General features: G+C 42.8%; 1 protein-coding gene across 1 annotated transcript in view; it reads left to right on the forward strand.

The window, feature by feature from the left end:
• Positions 1-2870: 2870 nt before the first annotated feature.
• The window catches only part of abca3b (ATP-binding cassette, sub-family A (ABC1), member 3b), a 46890-nt gene continuing 30625 nt past the window's right edge, over positions 2871-19135 (forward strand). Inside the window, exons 1-4 of the mRNA XM_083649236.1 lie at positions 2871-2983; positions 4384-4482; positions 10212-10458; positions 14583-14710. Coding sequence (XP_083505362.1) covers positions 4429-4482; positions 10212-10458; positions 14583-14710 — 429 coding nt within the window. The 5' untranslated portion in view covers positions 2871-2983; positions 4384-4428. The remainder of the gene's footprint in view (positions 2984-4383; positions 4483-10211; positions 10459-14582; positions 14711-19135) is intronic.

Consider the following 19135-nt stretch of genomic DNA (forward strand, 5'->3'; position numbering starts at 1 on the left):
GGTCCCTCAGTTACCAGACGATCAGGAGACTTTGCAGTTTGAGATAGAAAAGGGAAAGGAAAATAAAAATGGAACCAATAATCTTCTTTTACATGTTACATTTCATTTTTGTTTATAGCCATGGCACAGCAAATCAATACCTCTCATAAAACCTAGAGCAGGGGTCACCGACCTTTTTGAGACGGAGCTACCTGAAGGGTAGAGTCATGTGGAAGGCTACCCGTTTGTCAGCCCCAGCAAAACGTAATCCCACTCTTGTGATGTCACAGGCCACATTTAAAATGCCACCTTTTCCTGCATATTTCTACCCTGGGGGCCTGTGATTTTTTTGGGGGGTATTTTGATGCTAATCATGAGCCCAAAATTTAAACTGATTTTTTTTGTTAACCTGCACCATGCTGTTTAAGACTTTAAATTTAAAAATCCTATAATTTTGTAGGTGTTTCAAAAAAGAACACCTGTAGATATTTTCTACATTCATGCAAGTTATGGGGGAAGGCTGGTGCCTATTTTTAGAATGTAGTCTGCGGGCACCCCATTGGCTCCCTGTGGGCACCCAGGTGCCTGCGCGCACCGTGTTGGCTGCCCCTGGCCTAGGGAGTACAGCCATTGACTGACTCAGCTCTGAAACCACTGGAACATGACTTGACTTTCCTCAGGGCACTGGTACAATCAGGTGGCCTCCTTTCTTTTGGTCTGACAGCCTTTAACAAAAACTTCTCAGTTCTCATCAGATGCAATCTCATAAAATGAAACCTCATGGACTTGTTTAGTAAAAAAAGAAGAAGAAGAAGCATTCATTGTGAAAATCCTACCGTGAAAACCTTTCAACATAGCTGCCATGTTGTGATTGTATTGTGTTCTAGTTTCTAATATGCACTGTCTATACAAGAATCGAGCCGTCTTGTCATGGTGAATATTGTCCTATGTCGTTAAGAGATGACCACTCGGTCGTCTTGCTTGATATAAATGTCTATGTGACGCCTTTGAGAAGATTGTATGAGCTCGTACTCTTCCGCTTTGCCATGTCATATGTGTGTGTGTATGCCAAAGGTACTGTCGTGTTTGTCATTTGTGTTGTCAGGGGCGTCTACCTGCATCGATAAGAGCTGTGAATGAGACGGTAGTCTGCGTTTTCCCCCATAGAGTCTTGTGCATCCATTGTGCTGTTAAACATTTTGATCTGTGCTACTTTACAAGAGGCCAATGTCACATTAACCATGTGGGAGTGGTCCTGATAGATCGCAGATCAAGTGTTGATGTAAAACGATAGAAACAGCTGTATCAATAACAAGGGATCAGCCTTTATGATCTAAACCACTAAGGATGCAGCTTGTCATAAATGTGTAGGGCCACACAATCGAGTATTAAGGTCAAAGTGAATGAGGTTACCCACAATGCAACGGGAAACTCAAGCCCGGGCAGATGAGTTCTATTTTGCCCACCCTCACTTGTCTGAATATCACAGGAGAGCAAGTCTACTACAGAAGAAGTTCTGTTTTCTACGCTTGAACAATCAAGACTAAAGTATCGCTATTTTAAGTGCTTTTGCTTTCACTCCTTGGAGAAATGGAAGTTCAGATGCTAAAGGCAAATTATTACTTGATGGGGTTTGGGAAGTACTGTATTCCTCATTCAGGACACTTGAGTATACAAACTGATTGTGGCTGACTGTAAATACATTTTAAACTGTTCCTCCTGTGTCTTGTATATATGTGTACATATCTACAAATGTATAATGGAGTGAGACAAAACTTGCCACTATTACTTGAAATTGTTTTTGCTTCATTCCAAAAAAGTACAACTCATACTTTTCTTTGCAAAACTTGTTTTCTCAAGTGACTGATGTGAATACTGTTTTATTTTGTATCGATTTCAAATAAAACAAGTATTGACTTGCAAATTAATGTTTTAATATTTTCATGCCCCCCCCACACACACACACACAAACATATTGCAATGTAGATTTCCTCCCAACATGATTGTTCCATGACTGCCTTTTGCAGAGTTGTTGGGAAATGTGATTGGCTTCCCATGGTCATGGAATTTCAAAATCTCGTTTTCCAGGCCTGGAAAAGTCATGGAATTAGTAAAATCCTTGAAAGTGTTGGAAAAGTTATGGGTTTGACCTCTTCATGTTGATTTTAGTGTTTTTCCTTTTCTCTCTTAAATATTTTTATTTATGGGAAATCACGTTTTTTCCCCCTCACATCTTCAATAGTTTTTAAAATGTGATGTGACCCACTAACTCCAAATGAATAGCCAAAGTGACATTACACTAGACAAATTGGGCACACATTTTATATTGGATTTTACTGCTTCTTACTTTATATTAATATTTGTATGGACAATTCATGTTTTATTTCAAGAGCTTCCCTGTAATGTGATGCAGTGAATGATTTTACTTGGATCCTTGAAAAGTTTAGAAATTTGATCCATGATGAAACTGGGAACACTTGACTGTTGACAATGTGCTTTATTTCTTTCTAATACCGCTCCCAACCAAACTAGCCCAACTTGTAATGCTATTACTTTTATTACTAATAATAAGCAGAAAGAAATATGGAAATGTATATAAAGTTAATTTAACCTGAGTGATGATGATTAGGGACACACAGGCAGCACAGCTGTGAGGTCACATGACAGTCTGTAACCACAGAGATCACGTGACAAGGTTTTGTTGACGGTCGTGGCTGCATTTCGCACAATGAACGCACGGGCTCCGCAAAGCTGAAGCCGCTGGTGCAATGTCATCGCCCTCCTCACAGGACAGCACACACACTGAACCCAAAACACGCCTGCACTGAGGGGGCAAAGGTGTCAACGTCCCCGGCGTCACTCATGCTAGCTGAACCTCGGCAGTGTCGGTGAAGGAAGACCGGTTGCGAAGGTGATGTTCTCGCCTTGAAGAAGGGGGAATTATTTTACCGACAGCGAGGGACAACAGCCGTGAAGTTCATGTGCCGAATCCTGCTCTTCTGAGGTAATCTGACGTCTTAAATAGCACACTCGAGTGTAAATGATCGGTAAGAAAGAAACTCTGTTGGTGATTCAGCGCATTACATTAGGGAAATCTTTTTGTTTTGTCCACCAGCTCCATCACTGGAATTCATCTGAATCGTGGAAATTGACAAGCAGGTCGATTGTCCAATCACGAAGGCCAATGGGCTGTGTTGGGCCAATGAGAGAGAGCGAGAGAGGACAGGCAGGTTTAAGGTTATTATGGGTTATTAGGTTATTATGTGTCTTCAACAGTGACATACAAATTCAGTTTGTTGAAGACATGTTTTTAAAGCTAGATCATTCTTTAAACTCTGAAGGTGGATATGGGCAGTGTATAACTTAATTTAATGCACCTTGTCTTGTAAATTCAGTTACACAGATAAGATGCATAATTGTCCCTGAAATATTAGGAAATGTATTAATCTCTTGAAGAATAACACTAGTTGGAAACTATTCAGTGCTATTCAAGTTAGAAAGTTGGAAACCCACAATTACTTTGTTTATTAGATCAGTGAACTGAACTCTTATATAGAAAGACATCTTGTAATGGATTTTGTTTTAAATTGAATAAAAAGTACTGGTTCTGACAATGGATAGACCTGAAAATGAATGGATCTTAGCATCATGTATGGCTCCACATGCCTGTTGCATAGTCAACAGACATGTCTTTACTCAGTAGTGTTAAGTTTCAGGAAGAGAACTACGGTATGCCAAAATGCTGTTCTACAGTCAAAGGAAGCACATGGCCAAATACAATTATTACGTATCTTTCACTTTCACCTAAACCCAATCAAGAGTTTCTTCAACCTAAGACCCAAATAATAATAATAATATTTCACAGGGTGATTCTAATTAAAAACCACTTTGACTCTTCTTTTACCCAGCACAATAGTATTATGGTTAAATCCAGTAGAGGCAGCAATCATGACTGCATGATGGCAAACAAAGTTGCATTTTCTTTTCTTGTCCAACTGGTTCAGCATGTGGAGATCAAGAGCCTATTTTTGGCTTTTGTTCATTTGCTTGGTTTGTTGTTGTTGTTGTTTTGTCATCTCATTCTTGTGACAAGAAGATTACTTACAGTAATTTCCAAATTGCACAATTGCTTGTGTTTGACACGGGTTACATAATGACACAGGCTACATACCTAAACACCAAACCCGCTCTGATGAATTTTCACTCTCAGTTCTCTCTTCTCATGTTCTTAATTGCCCAGTGTAAATCGAAACTTAAGATGAGGTCAGAAGCCTGTTCTGCCAGTGTTGCTGGTGAATGTGTGATTTCTGAGAGCCTTTCAGAAGCATTAAAAAAAAAAGAATAAGTTACTAATTTTGCTCTGACCTAAACCTAAAAATGTCACTGTCTTCCCTGTCTCTGCAGCCGCTGTAGAGGGCCAACTGGACTGTGTCCTGTCTACTGTGCAAAATGGCTATCGTGCGGCAGTTTGGATTACTGCTGTGGAAGAACTATCTCCAGCAGGTGAGTTGGAGGAACGCAAATCTATAGCTTGCCTGCATATCTCATTATTAAGCACTAAGGTGATTGCATTGTATTGTGCTGTGAAATTTTACACGATTTCTGTACAATGTCTGTCTTATGCTCTGCAACTTATGGGTTTGTCTGCCATGACTGATTCGTAATGTTAGTCTAGACTTACTTCCGGTGTTGTTGCTGCTACGCAACGCTGGGGGTACGGGGCTCGCTCTCTTATGGGTTACGCCCACTGACGCCAAACTCAATGCAAAAACCTGTCCGTTTTACTGTTGTCTTGCTTGTCACGAAGTGCGCCCGACTACTATAACACGACTTTAGCCCTGTTATGAATCACTGGGGTCTTTTGTAATACTAGGCATCTCGCGTGCTACGCGCACTCGATTCCTACGCTCGCCCGCTGCGCGGCCCTGCTGCCCAGCTGGCCCTGCAGCTCGGATACGCAACAGACAGACAGACAGAGAAACAGACAGACAGACAGACAGAGCCCTAGCTCCCATTTATATACTGATGATGATGATGATGATGATGATGATCAGAGATGGGCAAAAATACATCATAAAGTATTTTGATACAAATTACAAATACTTGCTCAAAAAATGTATCACAATACAAATACAAAATACTGGTCTGAAAAAGTATTTGAGATACAAATACGTATTTTGTATTTTGAAAATACATAAAAATACATTTTATAAAAACCGATGAAGAGCTGCAACAATTAGTCAATTCATCAATTCCCTAGATATCTGACATCATAACAGTATCCCTGGAGGTGATGTGCCATGGCTGCAGTTATGGCCGGCCCCATGGGCTCCCAAAATCATGACTGACAGACAGACACCGCCCACCCACCTTGGTGCCATCGTGCAAATGTGCGCCATCGGCTCATACTACATCAGAGTTGCTCGAGTGACATCACTGATGACATCACAACTGCCTGAGTGACATCACAGTTGGGCCAACAGTTGCTCGAGTGACATCACTGATGACATCACAATTGATCGAGTGACATCACTGATGACATCACTGATGACATCACAATCATGACCCACACTGCCGCCACACACACTGCCACCCACTTTTCCAATTTTAATTAAGAAGATAATTAGTTGTGTCTTTCTAATATGATACACTGGTTTGAATATGCAGTAAACCGTTTAATTTGCAGATAGGCCAGTGCATGCAATATCTAATCATCAATTTATATTAGTAATTTATCTCTGGGGGAATTTCCACCAATACAAGGCTTCATACTAGACGTAGAAGTGATGTGAAGTCTGACTCAAGACCCACCGTACTCTGCCTCTGATTTGTGGTTGAGTTTGTTCTGAGGGTAAGCCAATCAGAGGTAGAGTAGAAGTGACATATCAAAACATTTTTCTCCACAGTTTAAACCTGTGTCAATGGTAAGAATGTGTCAATTTGAGAATAAAATGACAAAATTAAAGAAAAAAGTATTTTATGTATTTAAAATACACAAAATACAAGGTCTGAAAGTGTCTTGATACAAATTACATCTTATTTTTCTCCGTCCAGCCAAATACAAATGACAAAATACACAAATGTATTTGAAATACGTATTTCAAATACATGTATTTAAAATACTGCCCATCTCTGATGATGATGATGATGATGATGATGCTGATGATGAGATGCTGATGATGATTCATTCGGGCTAAAAACTGAAGCTCCCACCACGTACGTGTCTTGTTTATATTTACAAAATTCACATCCGCGCTCATTGTTTCGAATGGCAGGTTACCTCCAGGTCCGGGTCCCTCTCCTGAGTCCTGCCTCCTTGGCTCGTGTGATGTCAGAGTAACATGAATGTTAGTTAAGCTAGTTAGCCTACTTGGAAAGTGATCACAGCCAGTAATTGATCTGTAGCATGCTTGCATCATAGTGCTGTGTCACAGGCTCTAGCTAGGTCAGTCTTGACCATATATGGCTATCAGGAAAACAATACTTGTACTCGTTATTATTTTGTTGCTTTGAAACGTAATTTTATGACACACGTGACATAGATCATGAAGTGGGAATCACATGACTAGCACAACAGAGATTCTTGTATTGTGAAAACTACTGTGCTGTCTGTCTACCTTATCTGTTACATGTTAAGCAGGTCAAAAGCAGTTGCTGCAGACATAATCACAATCAATATCCTCAAGGCAGACACGTCCTACAGTAGCACTTCACCTGAGGCTTGTTTGAAGTAGATAAAACAACTTTGACCTAGATCAGATATTGACAGAAGATGGGAAAGAGTTTTTTTTTTTTGACTGAAAACAGTGCCTGCTTTGCACAAGCGTAGAGAATACTATTGGTGTCTTTGGATTTGAACTCAAATATGAGCTGGTGATTGCACAATATTCCATTGAGTTCAGAAATGCAGTTGGCTGCCTGCTTCATAGATGGCCTGTGTTGCTGGAGGTCGTTGCTCCATCGCCGCTTATCCACTCCCTGCTGCTCCAGCTGTGGTTGCTAGGAGACCCCATTTGCAGCAGGCAGAAAAGAAGGCACTGTGTATCTTGGTGTAGCTTGTTTATCTTGAGACACAGAGAGGGAGAGAGAGGGAGGGGGAGAGAGAGGGGGAGAGAGTGAGAGAGTGAGTGGTTGTGGTTGGTAGGTTGTTTCTGGTGCTATAAGGAGTGAGGAATTTTAATGTTGGCAGCATTTGGGCTGGAGCTGCTGGTTTGAGAGCTTTGATTCTCTCCCTGAAAATATGCATGAGAATCTGACTGCGTGGGAAGGCAGCGTAACATTTGAAAAGGTCGGCCTAGAAGATTTCCGTGTGCTATTAAAGCTGTGAAGAACAAGCCTGCGTGTTCAAAAAGACCTTGAGAACAAGAGTTGAGGAAGGCTGTGCAACGATCATCTTACATGGAATTTCTTTCGTTTTCCCTTTTTTGATCATGTAAAAAAATAAAAAATAAATCCCATTTCCTCCCAAATTGTACTTGGCCAAATTTCCCAGCTGTCATTGCTCCACCCCCCCTCTGCCAATGTGGGGAGAGCCGTACACGAGTACATGCTTCCTCCGATACATGTGCAGTAGGGGTGGGAATCACCAGATGCCCACGATACGATACTAAAACGATACTTGAGTCACGATACGATAGTATTGCGATATTGCGATAAGCTAGTATTGCAATATTTCGATATTTATTGTGATTTCTTACTTTTTCAACTGCAAATTATGTCCCCAAAGGAAAACTTTGTCAACATCTGGTTTATATAAGATCAATTTTCCAGTCTGCTCATCTGACTTCAACCGTTTTATTGCAGCAACATTGTCAAGTAGACAGAATCAATTTGAAAAAGCAATTGATTCTATTATTCTAGTACTGTAATAGCAAACAGTTTATTTGCACGATATATAATAAAATATCGATACTTGACGTCCAAATATCGATACAATATCATCAGGCAAAATATCGTGATACTATGGTGTATCGATTTTCCCCCCCACCCCTAATGTGCAGTCCCCAGCCGCTTCTTTTCACCTGACAGCGAGGAGTTTCACCGGCAGGATGTAGCGTGTGGGAGGATCATACTTATTCCCCACCAGTCTCCCCCCCCCCCCCCCCCCCCCACACACACACACTCTGAACAGGCGCCCCAACTGCCCAGAGGAGGCACTAGTGCAGCAACCAGGACACAAACCCCACCGGCTTCCCACCCGCACAGACACGGCCAATCGTGTCTGTAAGAACATCTGACCAAGCCGGAAGTACCGTGCGCTAACTCTACACTACCCAGAGACGCCCCTCCATAGATACTGGTTCAAATGAATCACCATTCACACCTTCACAATGAGAATGGTCTGTTGATGCTATTCTGTGTCTACCTCAATAATGAAGACATGTTGTGTTTTGAGTAAAGGGCACGACTAGCTCAGAGAATTAGCGGTACTATTGCTGTCTCTCTCTCAACCGACACACATAACCCACCGTCTGAATGCATACAGTCAGTTGACTTCTGTTCTCTGGGGAGTGGGGACTGTAGATGAGGCAGGTGAGGTCGAGGGAAACACAGAGGAAAAAATAAATTAACAAAAAATGTACTTGTGATCTGAAGCAGTGTAAGACTCGAGGGTGGTATTTCTGTTCACTTTACAGCCGTCATTTTCACCATAGACCGTCATTAACATTTACTGCTGTCACTTTCAGGCGACTTCCTGGGTCACTTCAGGTGTCACAGTGGTGTTAACCTTGCGTTACAACCTGACTGGACGTCAATTTGAGAATTTGTTAGAAGAAAGGGCCCACCTCTAACCTCCACCGCTACCTTTAGCTCTGTTATCTGGAACTGGTTTAGATAGTCCAAACAAGGTGACCTCTGCATCAGTCTTGGGGGCGGACATGTTTACTCTTACCTTGGTATTTTAGCATAATATACTTTAACGGGATGCTGTACTGCTGTTATCATTTGGGTTGTTTTCACTAGATTGCAATATAGTCCGGGAAATATGTCAGTCACCCGTAATCAAGGCCAAGGGCATTTAAAATGAATTTATACAACATCCATTTTAATTGAGCTCTCCTCTATAGAGTCTATAAAAGCAGTCTAGGCTTAATGATTGACTGGTTAGTGATCTTTAGTTGTTATGTTTTGATTGAATCAGATACTGTCTGGTAGGCTAGTGCTTGACACAATTAGTCTGTGTCTACGTCTACAGACAGTTTTTGTGTCTCTGTAGCTGAGACGGGTTGCTTCCCCTCCTTCCTCAGCGCTACAGTAGACTGTGTTGTGTGCTGTAGCACCTTGTGGAGTTTAGCTGCCACAGTGCCACTATTCCCTGTAGATTAGAGTCCACAACATGGCCCCGGTCCCGCTGGCATCAGCAGTGTCTCGTCTGCCCTGAGTCTCCTGGATACCAAGGACACACACACACACACACACACACACACACACACACACACACACACACACACACACACACACACACACACACACACACACACACACACACACACACACACACACACACGAGAAAGAAATGGACACAAATAGAATTGTGTTTGACAGAATTGAAACTACGATTGATATCATCACAAGTTTAGAATTTGAAAGTTGTTGAAAGAAAGGTTATCTTGTTACAAAAAAAAGATGTGTGTGCATTTACTATTCACTGAGTTTGAGTATGATGAAAGGTTTTGATTCATGGATGGACCAAAGACTACCCCCCAGCACTAAAACGCTTTGTTTAGGAATCCATTTTGGATGCCCCTCTGTCTTTAATTGCATCCTCCACGATTTGGTTCATATTGCATAAAACAAATAAAACAAATAAAAAAAACGTTAAATTCAAGTAATAATAGTATGGTAATTTACGTTAGATTTTGTCACATACATTTTGTGAAAAGTCTGTTTTTTTTTTTTAATAATAAAGGCCCACTGAGGGGGGAAATTGACTATAAATAGTATGAACTTTGATTCACGTGTTTTGGTGGAATGGGGAATCTCACATATTGGCACTCCTCTGACGCTTTGTGCTCCAATCACTCAACAAGAGGTGGCCTTCACATGAATGATGCTTTGTGTCATGGATCTGTGAAGTTCCACACGGCTCTCACAGCTCACCTGTGACTCAAATATGGAGGCAGTCATTTCTTTTTCATGGAGATTGTGAGTTACTTAAAGATTCCCCCGCCGGACGCCCTGACTCTGCGCTGCGTCTCCTAACCCTCCCTTGTCTCCTGCTCTCCACTCAGAAACGTCAGATCCTGGTGACTCTGGTGGAGATAGCCCTGCCCCTGCTGTTCGCCGGCATCCTCATCGTGCTGCGTCAGAAGGTGCCGTTTAAGAACTACCCCAACGCCACCGTCTTCGAGAGCTTCCCCGCCTCCCGCCTGCCCCCCCTGCTCTTCAACACCTTCCAGCTGGCCTATGTGCCCAGCAACGCCAGCGTGGTGCGTCAGGTGGCGGAGGATGTGCAGCACACCATAGGCGTCCAATCAGGTAGGTAACGAGAGGTAATGTTTGGGGCGTTTTTATTTTTTACAAAAAAAAATTGGTTGCTGAAGGCTGTATATCACCACCCACACTGGCAAACAGATTGATGCGTTAATAAAGGTCATTGCATCTGACGACTTGACTTGTTTGTTGATGTTGGCTGGTGTCCATATCGCTGGAGTTGGATGAAAAACCTTTTTATCTCAGAAATGTCAGCCTTTCGTGAAACAGAAACCGCCGTGCATTCTTGAGCTTATCCAATGGCTTCTGAAAGGGTTTCGTGCACCCAAGAGCTTGTAGGATTTTCTCAACCCATAGAGGAGCATGTAATCCTTCACGTGAAGATGAAACGCCAAAATCACCAAATTTAGAGTCATAAGGTTTTCATCTGACATCCATGATCATTCATGGAAACTAACTAACTAACTAATTTGTCTGCTGAAGTTCTACAGTGGTGGATATTGCTGTAGGAGCTGTAGGAGCTGTAGATGGTAATATCATCCGTATAACATAATAGCCAGTGTAACAAGTACCACTGCCTTGACACCATTTGCAATTTAAATTCCATTTGTTGGCGAAACTGGGAATACCGGTTCCTCTAGAAACAGCTCCGGGGAGAGCAAACAGGCCACACCCCTCTCTCTCTCTTTACTGACCATATCAGCTGGGAGGTGAGACACAGGGAAAGAAAGGAAGTTTCTTACACACACACCCACAGGCTGTTAGTCTGGTGGTCCCACAGGGCACACACACACACACACGCACGCACACACACACACTCTCTCTCTCTCTCTCTCTCTCTCTCTCTCTCTCTCTCTCTCTCTCTCTCTCTCTCTCTCTCTCTCTCTCTCTCTCACTCACACACACACACACACACACACACACACACACACACACACACACACACACACACACACACACTATCTCTCTCTCTCTAGTACTGTCTTTTTCTCTCTCAGACACACACACACACACACACACACACACACACACACACACACACACACACACACACACACACACACACACACACACACACACACACACACACACACACACACACACACACTCCTTTTCCCAGCCAGTTGATGACACAAACATCAGACACTCTGACTGGCAGCTGTGCAGATAAGCTGACATGCAGTGACCAGCATGTATTTATTATCATGTTCATAGGCAGTGACAGAGAGATGAGGGGGAAAATAGATCAAGTTGGGCCGTGAGGCTGACAGAGATGTCAGAGCAGGTTGACAGATCTGTCTATCTGCAGGTTCTCCTGTCCACATGTCTCAGCTCAGACCTGTGGATCTACAGGTTGTCCTGTCCACATGTCTCAGCTCAGACCTGTGGATCTGCAGGTTGTCCTGTCCACATGTCTCAGCTCAGACCTGTGTATCTGCAGGTTGTCCTGTCCACATGTCTCAGCTCAGACCTGTGGATCTACAGGTTCTCCTGTCCACATGTCTCAGCTCAGACCTGTGGATCTGCAGGTTGTCCTGTCCACATGTCTCAGCTCAGACCTGTGGATCTACAGGTTCTCCTGTCCACATGTCTCAGCTCAGACCTGTGGATCTGCAGGTTGTCCTGTCCACATGTCTCAGCTCAGACCTGTGGATCTGCAGGTTGTCCTGTCCACATGTCTCAGCTCAGACCTGTGGATCTACAGGTTCTCCTGTCCACATGTCTCAGCTCAGACCTGTGGATCTACAGGTTGTCCTGTCCACATGTCTCAGCTCAGACCTGTGTATCTGCAGGTTCTCCTGTCCACATGTCTCAGCTCAGACCTGTGTATCTACAGGTTGTCCTGTCCACATGTCTCAGCTCAGACCTGTGTATCTGCAGGTTCTCCTGTCCACATGTCTCAGCTCAGACCTGTGGATCTACAGGTTGTCCTGTCCACATGTCTCAGCTCAGACCTGTGTATCTGCAGGTTCTCCTGTCCACATGTCTCAGCTCAGACCTGTGGATCTACAGGTTGTCCTGTCCACATGTCTCAGCTCAGACCTGTGGATCTACAGGTTGTCCTGTCCACATGTCTCAGCTCAGACCTGTGGATCTACAGGTTGTCCTGTCCACATGTCTCAGCTCAGACCTGTGGATCTACAGGTTGTCCTGTCCACATGTCTCAGCTCAGACCTGTGGATCTACAGGTTGTCCTGTCCACATGTCTCAGCTCAGACCTGTGGATCTACAGGTTCTCCTCTCCACATGTCTCAGCTCAGACCTGTGGATCTGCAGGTTCTCCTGTCCACATGTCTCAGATGTCAGCGCAGGTTGACAGATCTGTGATCTGCAGGTTGTCCTGTCCACATGTCTCAGCTCAACCAGGAATGAATAATTCACATGGTCTCAGCGGTCAGAGAGGAAGGTGGAGGATCAGCTGAGCCTAGTGAGGTTTACAGTTTCATGCACAGGGGAGACAGCAGGGTGACGGGATAATGTGGTGTTGCATTGAGTCTTGACTGCTCATCAACTGCTCATCCCCCATCCCCAGCATGTGCTACGGACATGCTAATTTGGCTAGCCACATCTTTGTTTTGCATAATGGTCCTCTTCTGCTGCTGTTCCTCTCAGGTGTGCAGGTATCTCAGGTGTGCAGGTATCTCAGGTGTGCAGGGATGCATCTGTCACATGCCGAGGTACAATGTACAGTAAGCAGTGAAATCAGGCCAGCAGCAGACTGTGCAAACCCACACACTGACGATATTGTGATATTGTGAAAGATAATGCATATGGTGGCAAATATCACGATATTCAATATTATTGAATAGCCAAGTCTGCTTGATGTGGCTGTCAACTTGTGTATGTTTTCTAAAGCAGCTATTCTCAAACACTGGGCTGTGGCCCACTGGTGGGCCCCAGAGCACCGTGTAGTGGGCCACAGAGGCAGTGGTATTACCAAATACATTAATAAAAATAAAATAAAAAATCGTGATTAAAGCTAGTTATTTATTCCTTTTTATATATCTAAATGTGCTCAAGAATTTATATAAATCAAAAAGTTCCCAATTAAAATGCATAATTTCAATGACTTTTTTCTCTCTCTCATTTATCTGGGAACGTGGTCCTAGGAAATGTTTTAACAATCAGAAGTGGGCCCTAAGTTACAAAAGGTTGAGAACCCCTGTTCTAAAGTGTATTTTTTGTAAATAGTTGTAATTGTGACAGATTTGACATGTTTTGTGAACAGCAGTGTGGAGTGCTTGCTGTATTTGGCAGCTGTCTGTCATTGAGCCGTTTCTCTCTGTGCCCTCTGTACAGTAGTATACTGCATGTCTCCACGAGTGTGTTTATTTGACCAGACTGAACCTGCTTTCACCCTGGAGCCGCTGTGTGCGATACTAACCTTTTGCCAGACTCCAGAATACCTGCACGCGCGCTCGATAAGATTAAAAACCCGCCGTTTGGGAAATCTTTGTGAAAATAGCGGAGCGAGAACGTCAACAAAAGTCAAACAATTTTTTATCTCTTCTTCGTCCTGCTCTCGGTTTTCGTCGAGTTACTTTTAGACTCATATGTCTGGCTTTTCTCAAGCTGCCTTGACCAAATTGTTATTGCTGGGTGGGTATTTGCTTGTCTGTCTGTCTGTCTGTCTTAAGGTCCTTACACATCAAGAGCGATGCGAATATACGGCACGAAATTGCGATGCGAGTTTTGACCCACCTGTCAATCACAGCCACAGATGTGTACACGTCGGAAGCGAATTTCTGAAAAATCGACCGTGGTTCGAAAAAATAAACACCGCAATAACGCTGGGCGAAACTTCGCTGTTGGTATGCACGGTTGCATTGACTGATATAGGTTCGGAAAATATTATTGACGTGCGAATTAATCGCACGAAAAAAACGTGCTCGGTGTGTAAGGACCTTTAGGTGTGTTTGGGTGATCTGCTTCTGCTGTACAACAGTTTGGTCAGGTGCAGTACTAATATTGGATATTGAATTCAGTATGCTGACGGCATCTCTTCCCGGCAACTTCCTGTCTGTCAGAATAGCAAGCACCAAGGTCAGAAGATGAGACATGAGGACGGACGTGACAATAGACGTACGTGAGATGAATTCCACACCGCAACTGATGTCATTTGTGTGTGTGTGTGTGTGTGTGTGTGTGTGTGTGTGTTCCACCTCCAGTGCGTGGCTTTGAGACGGAGGAGCAGTTTGAGGACTACGTGAGGAACGACCCTCTGTCAGGAAAGGTGCTGGCTGCTGTGGTGTTTGAGCATCCCTTCACCCATGATGACGAGCCTATGCCCCAGCAGGTAAAGGGGAGGAGGATACATACACCAGTGGTTATCAAATGGGGGTCCGTGGGACTTTGCCACGGGGTCCGCGAAAAGTTTTCAAGAAAAAGAAAATATATATATACGGTATATATATATATATATTTTTTTTGCAAAAGCTTCATAGTTCAATGAAAATATTTTATGCTTTCAATCTAAAATGGTTCATGGATTACATTCTAATCTAACAAACCTATCAATTTAAAAGTCAAGCACCGTTACCGTGGAAACAATTAAGCTTAGCTGAAAATCACAAATCAGAATGAGGGGGTCCCCGGTATTTTATCTTGCAAGGGGTCCTTGGCTGAAAAACATTTGAGAATCTCTGACATACACACCCTCACACACTGTAGGACAGTGGTGCCCAACCGGTAGATCTCTGGATCTACTGGTACATCTCAGGATGCTTACCAGTAGATCCCCAAATCATTTTTCGATAATGAGTGTGCTGTGGACAGGTAGATCTTGTGCTGTTGACAGGTAGATCTCGTGCTGTGGACAGGTAGATCTTGTGCTGTTGACAGGTAGATCTTGTGCTGTGGACAGGTAGATCTCGTGCTGTTGACAGGTAGATCTCGTGCTGTTGACAGGTAGATCTCGTGCTGTTGACAGGTAGATATTGTGCTGTGGACAGGTAGATCTTGTGCTGTTGACAGGTAGATCTTGTGCTGTTGACAGGTAGATCTTGTGCTGTTGACAGGTAGATCTTGTGCTGTTGACAGGTAGATCTTGTGCTGTTGACAGGTAGATCTTGTGCTGTTGACAGGTATAACTTGTGCTGTTGACAGGTAGATCTTGTGCTGTTGACAGGTAGATCTTGTGCTGTTGACAGGTAGATCTTGTGCTGTTGACAGGTAGATCTTGTGCTGTTGACAGGTAGATCTTGTGCTGTTGACAGGTAGATCTTGTGCTGTTGACAGGTAGATCTTGTGCTGTTGACAGGTAGATCTTGTGCTGTTGACAGGTAGATCTCGTGCTGTTGACAGGTAGATCTCGTGCTGTTGACAGGTAGATCTTGTGCTGTTGACAGGTAGATCTTGTGCTGTTGGAACATTTAAAAGTAGATCTGAAGTAGGGCTGTCACTTTTCATTCGAAATTCGAATGCAACTTCGAATGTGGGGGAGGGGGTTCGTTTTCGAAATGTAATTTGAATGTTCGAATTTATTTATTTATTTATTTTATTAATTTTTTTTTTTTTTTTTTTTTTTTATGAACCAAAATTAACCAACTGCTGCTTGCTGGTAATGTTAATCCCATGTCAGAAAAAGTCTCCAGATTTGTCGCGTTAGTCTCTTCTGAGAAAGATTGTCTCCAGGGTCTGAAAAGTTGTCTCGAGTTGGATGCAGCCAAGTTTGTGAGGCAGTGTTGTGACTGTGAGCGTCCAAGCTAACACGTCGGGCTGATGCCCGGTGGCCTGCAGTGGGTTGCACCAGCTGTGCGTAAGTTGAAACGTAAGCTAGTTTGAACGTAAAGTCTCACTAAGTCCGAGTTTACGCACTACTAAAAATATTTGGGTTGCACCAAGTGAAATAGTTACAACGTAGGCATAAGTTAGAACTTAAAATTTACACCTACGTCTTACTAGGTGTAAAGTCCTCCGTAAAATAGCAGTTGGCACGGATTGCAACTTGGCACCGTGGCGCATCGTTGTTTTGCGTCCGCAACGCGCTCTCCGTGATAAATTACACCCTTTGATATTTATGACTCACGCTTTTGTTTCCCACAAGCTGCAGCACTGCATACAAATTAAAATAACCGCAACAATTTAGTGAGGCAGGATGGTGGTATAGCCTACAATACTGATGAAGAGCTCACAGATAAACGTTAACAGTAATATGAACCTAAACGAACGTTACTCAATAACGTTCTCATTTGATTAGTGTTGATGAAATATGAAAGCACTATTTTGCGGTGGGCAACATGTCCTGTTTTCACTCCACTTAAACAACCGTAAATAAACACCGTTTCCACCGTGCTTTTCACTGATTGGTCACAGATACTGTACACGTCATTGTCTGCGACACTATTTTGGTTAGTATGGACTTTAGGGTCTACTAGTTAAGATGTACCTTACGTCTCCGTGGTGCAACCAAACAAAGACACAACTTTAGTGTCAAACTAACTAGTTTGAACGTAGCAGTTAGTGTGGACTTTACACCCTAACTTAAGACAGAACTTACGGTCAGCTGGTGCAACAGGCTGCTGGACTGGAAAAAAAAAAAAAAAAAAAAAAAAAATTTTTTTTAATTAACCAAAAAACTTTGAATATATTCGAACGAATTTCGGGCAATTAAAGTTCGTTCGAATTTTATTTTGGGGAAAAAGTGACAGCCCTAATCTGAAGTGTCAAAACGTTGGGCACACCTGCCTGCTGTAGGCGGTAGATGGTGGATTGTTAGGCCTCGGAGTGGGCCGGGGTGCAACTGGAATGCAGGCTTTGGTTTTCTCATAATTTCTTTGCCACAATTGAATAATTTTAGCCTTGGTTAAAAATAGAGAGATGAGAATGAATGAATGAATAAATTCTCCTGCATTTGAACAGAGCTGGAAGGCACAATTTCATGGAGGGGGCGTAGGTCATGTATGTAACACATGTTATTAGTGTTTGTTAGTAGAGATGTAACGGTATGAAAATTTCACATCACGATTATCGTGACCAAAATTATAGCTTATTATATATAAATTATTATATAGTTATCGTATTATCACGGTATTTGTAAAAAATAGCTGAAATTTTTCAAAAAGTACTGAGAGACTCACTGAAATCATTTTACAACGTTTTATATTGAAAAACACAATTAAAATTAACAGCAATAAGAGACAATGCACATTGCATAAACACAAGTCTCCTTTAGTCCAAAACCTTCATCAGCCTCACAAAGCCAGGCCTCTCAACAATTTGGAATGATATCATGTCCTTTGCGATCCAATATGAAAGGGCTTTGAGATCAGATCTTGACCTTTTTTTTATGTGGGTGCCGAAGCAGCCTGATAGCGGAGGAGGAGGAGGAGGACGAAGCTGTACAGTAGCATCACTGGGTTTGCCTGCTGCACGCCCACTCTGTAAACAAGGGAATAGCAAATGTATTATTTATTATTACTATTATTGTTGTTCTTATTATTCATATCATTATCATCATCATCCTGGCTTGTCTGTCTCTCTCTCTCTCTCACACACACACACACACACACACACACACACACACACACACACACACACACACACACACACACACACACACACACACACACACACACACACACACACACACACACACACACACACACACACACACAGTCTATCTTCTGTGTTGGATTTAAGTATATATGCAATGACCACATACAGTACACAGTCACAACGTCATTGATGGTAATTGCAAGTGTTTCTCCTGTTTGGACAATTTTGCAACCACTCTCTGACAGATGACAGATGTTGAACAAAATAATGTTGGTTAACAATGTAAATCAGTCTTGTGACTGCAATTGTCGTGCATTTACATTTTGCTAAAATGTTCATTAATGTACACTGTCCCCTATTGAACAAAATTAATTGAATTGAATTGAAGTTAATTGGGTCGGGGGGATCAAACGACCTACCTAACGTGGTGTCGTGTGTGTAATGGGTAAATAACGTTAGTTTGCAGACATGTCTTTGTACATAACGTTGACGTTAGTTTGCAGACAAAGGGGGCTGTGTGTCAACTAACGTTAACGTTATTTACCCATTACACACACACACACACGACACCACGTTAGGCTGGTAGTTACCCCGCTAGCTGAGCGCGTCTCGCCAATGCTCAGTATGAGCGAAAAGCTCCCGGCTAGCGGGGTACTAGGTAGTAAGTTACACTAAAAGCTTCCGTTTAAAGTTAGAATATTGACAAGCGATTGGCAAGTTAGACAGACAAACCAAGACCTTTTCCCCACACATCGTTAAGCGAAAGTCCATAGCGTTAGATCCCTATTTGTTAGATAAGAGTGAGGTATGTAAGGGATAATTGGATTTGGATTCAGCTTTAGAAATGTGAAAATGCTTCAGGTGTTTTTCCTCATTCCTTTTCCCTGCTCGTGTGCTTTGTGCCCCACATAACTGCTGCTGCTCTCAATGTGGGCCAGTTGAAGAGGAAATGCCTCTCTCCAGAGATAAGACATACAGTACATTTACAGCGTGCGTTATCAGTAACTGCTTCAGTCACTTTGTACTTCAGTCTCAAAGCCACTCTGTTGGCCTTCTTGGCCAGCCAGTAGTGTTGAACAGTAGGAGAGCGGCCTGACATGGAATAGACCCAACAGCTTATATATGTGATTTGATTATAAAGCACTATGTTATTAGAAGAACAGTATTATTATACCTTTAACAGACAAACTGATGTCCATTCTGAATAGACAAACAAAAGAAGAAC

The sequence above is a fragment of the Poromitra crassiceps genome (genome assembly GCF_964638095.1).
Source record: "Poromitra crassiceps genome assembly, chromosome: 13".
Classification (NCBI taxonomy): domain Eukaryota; kingdom Metazoa; phylum Chordata; class Actinopteri; order Beryciformes; family Melamphaidae; genus Poromitra; species Poromitra crassiceps.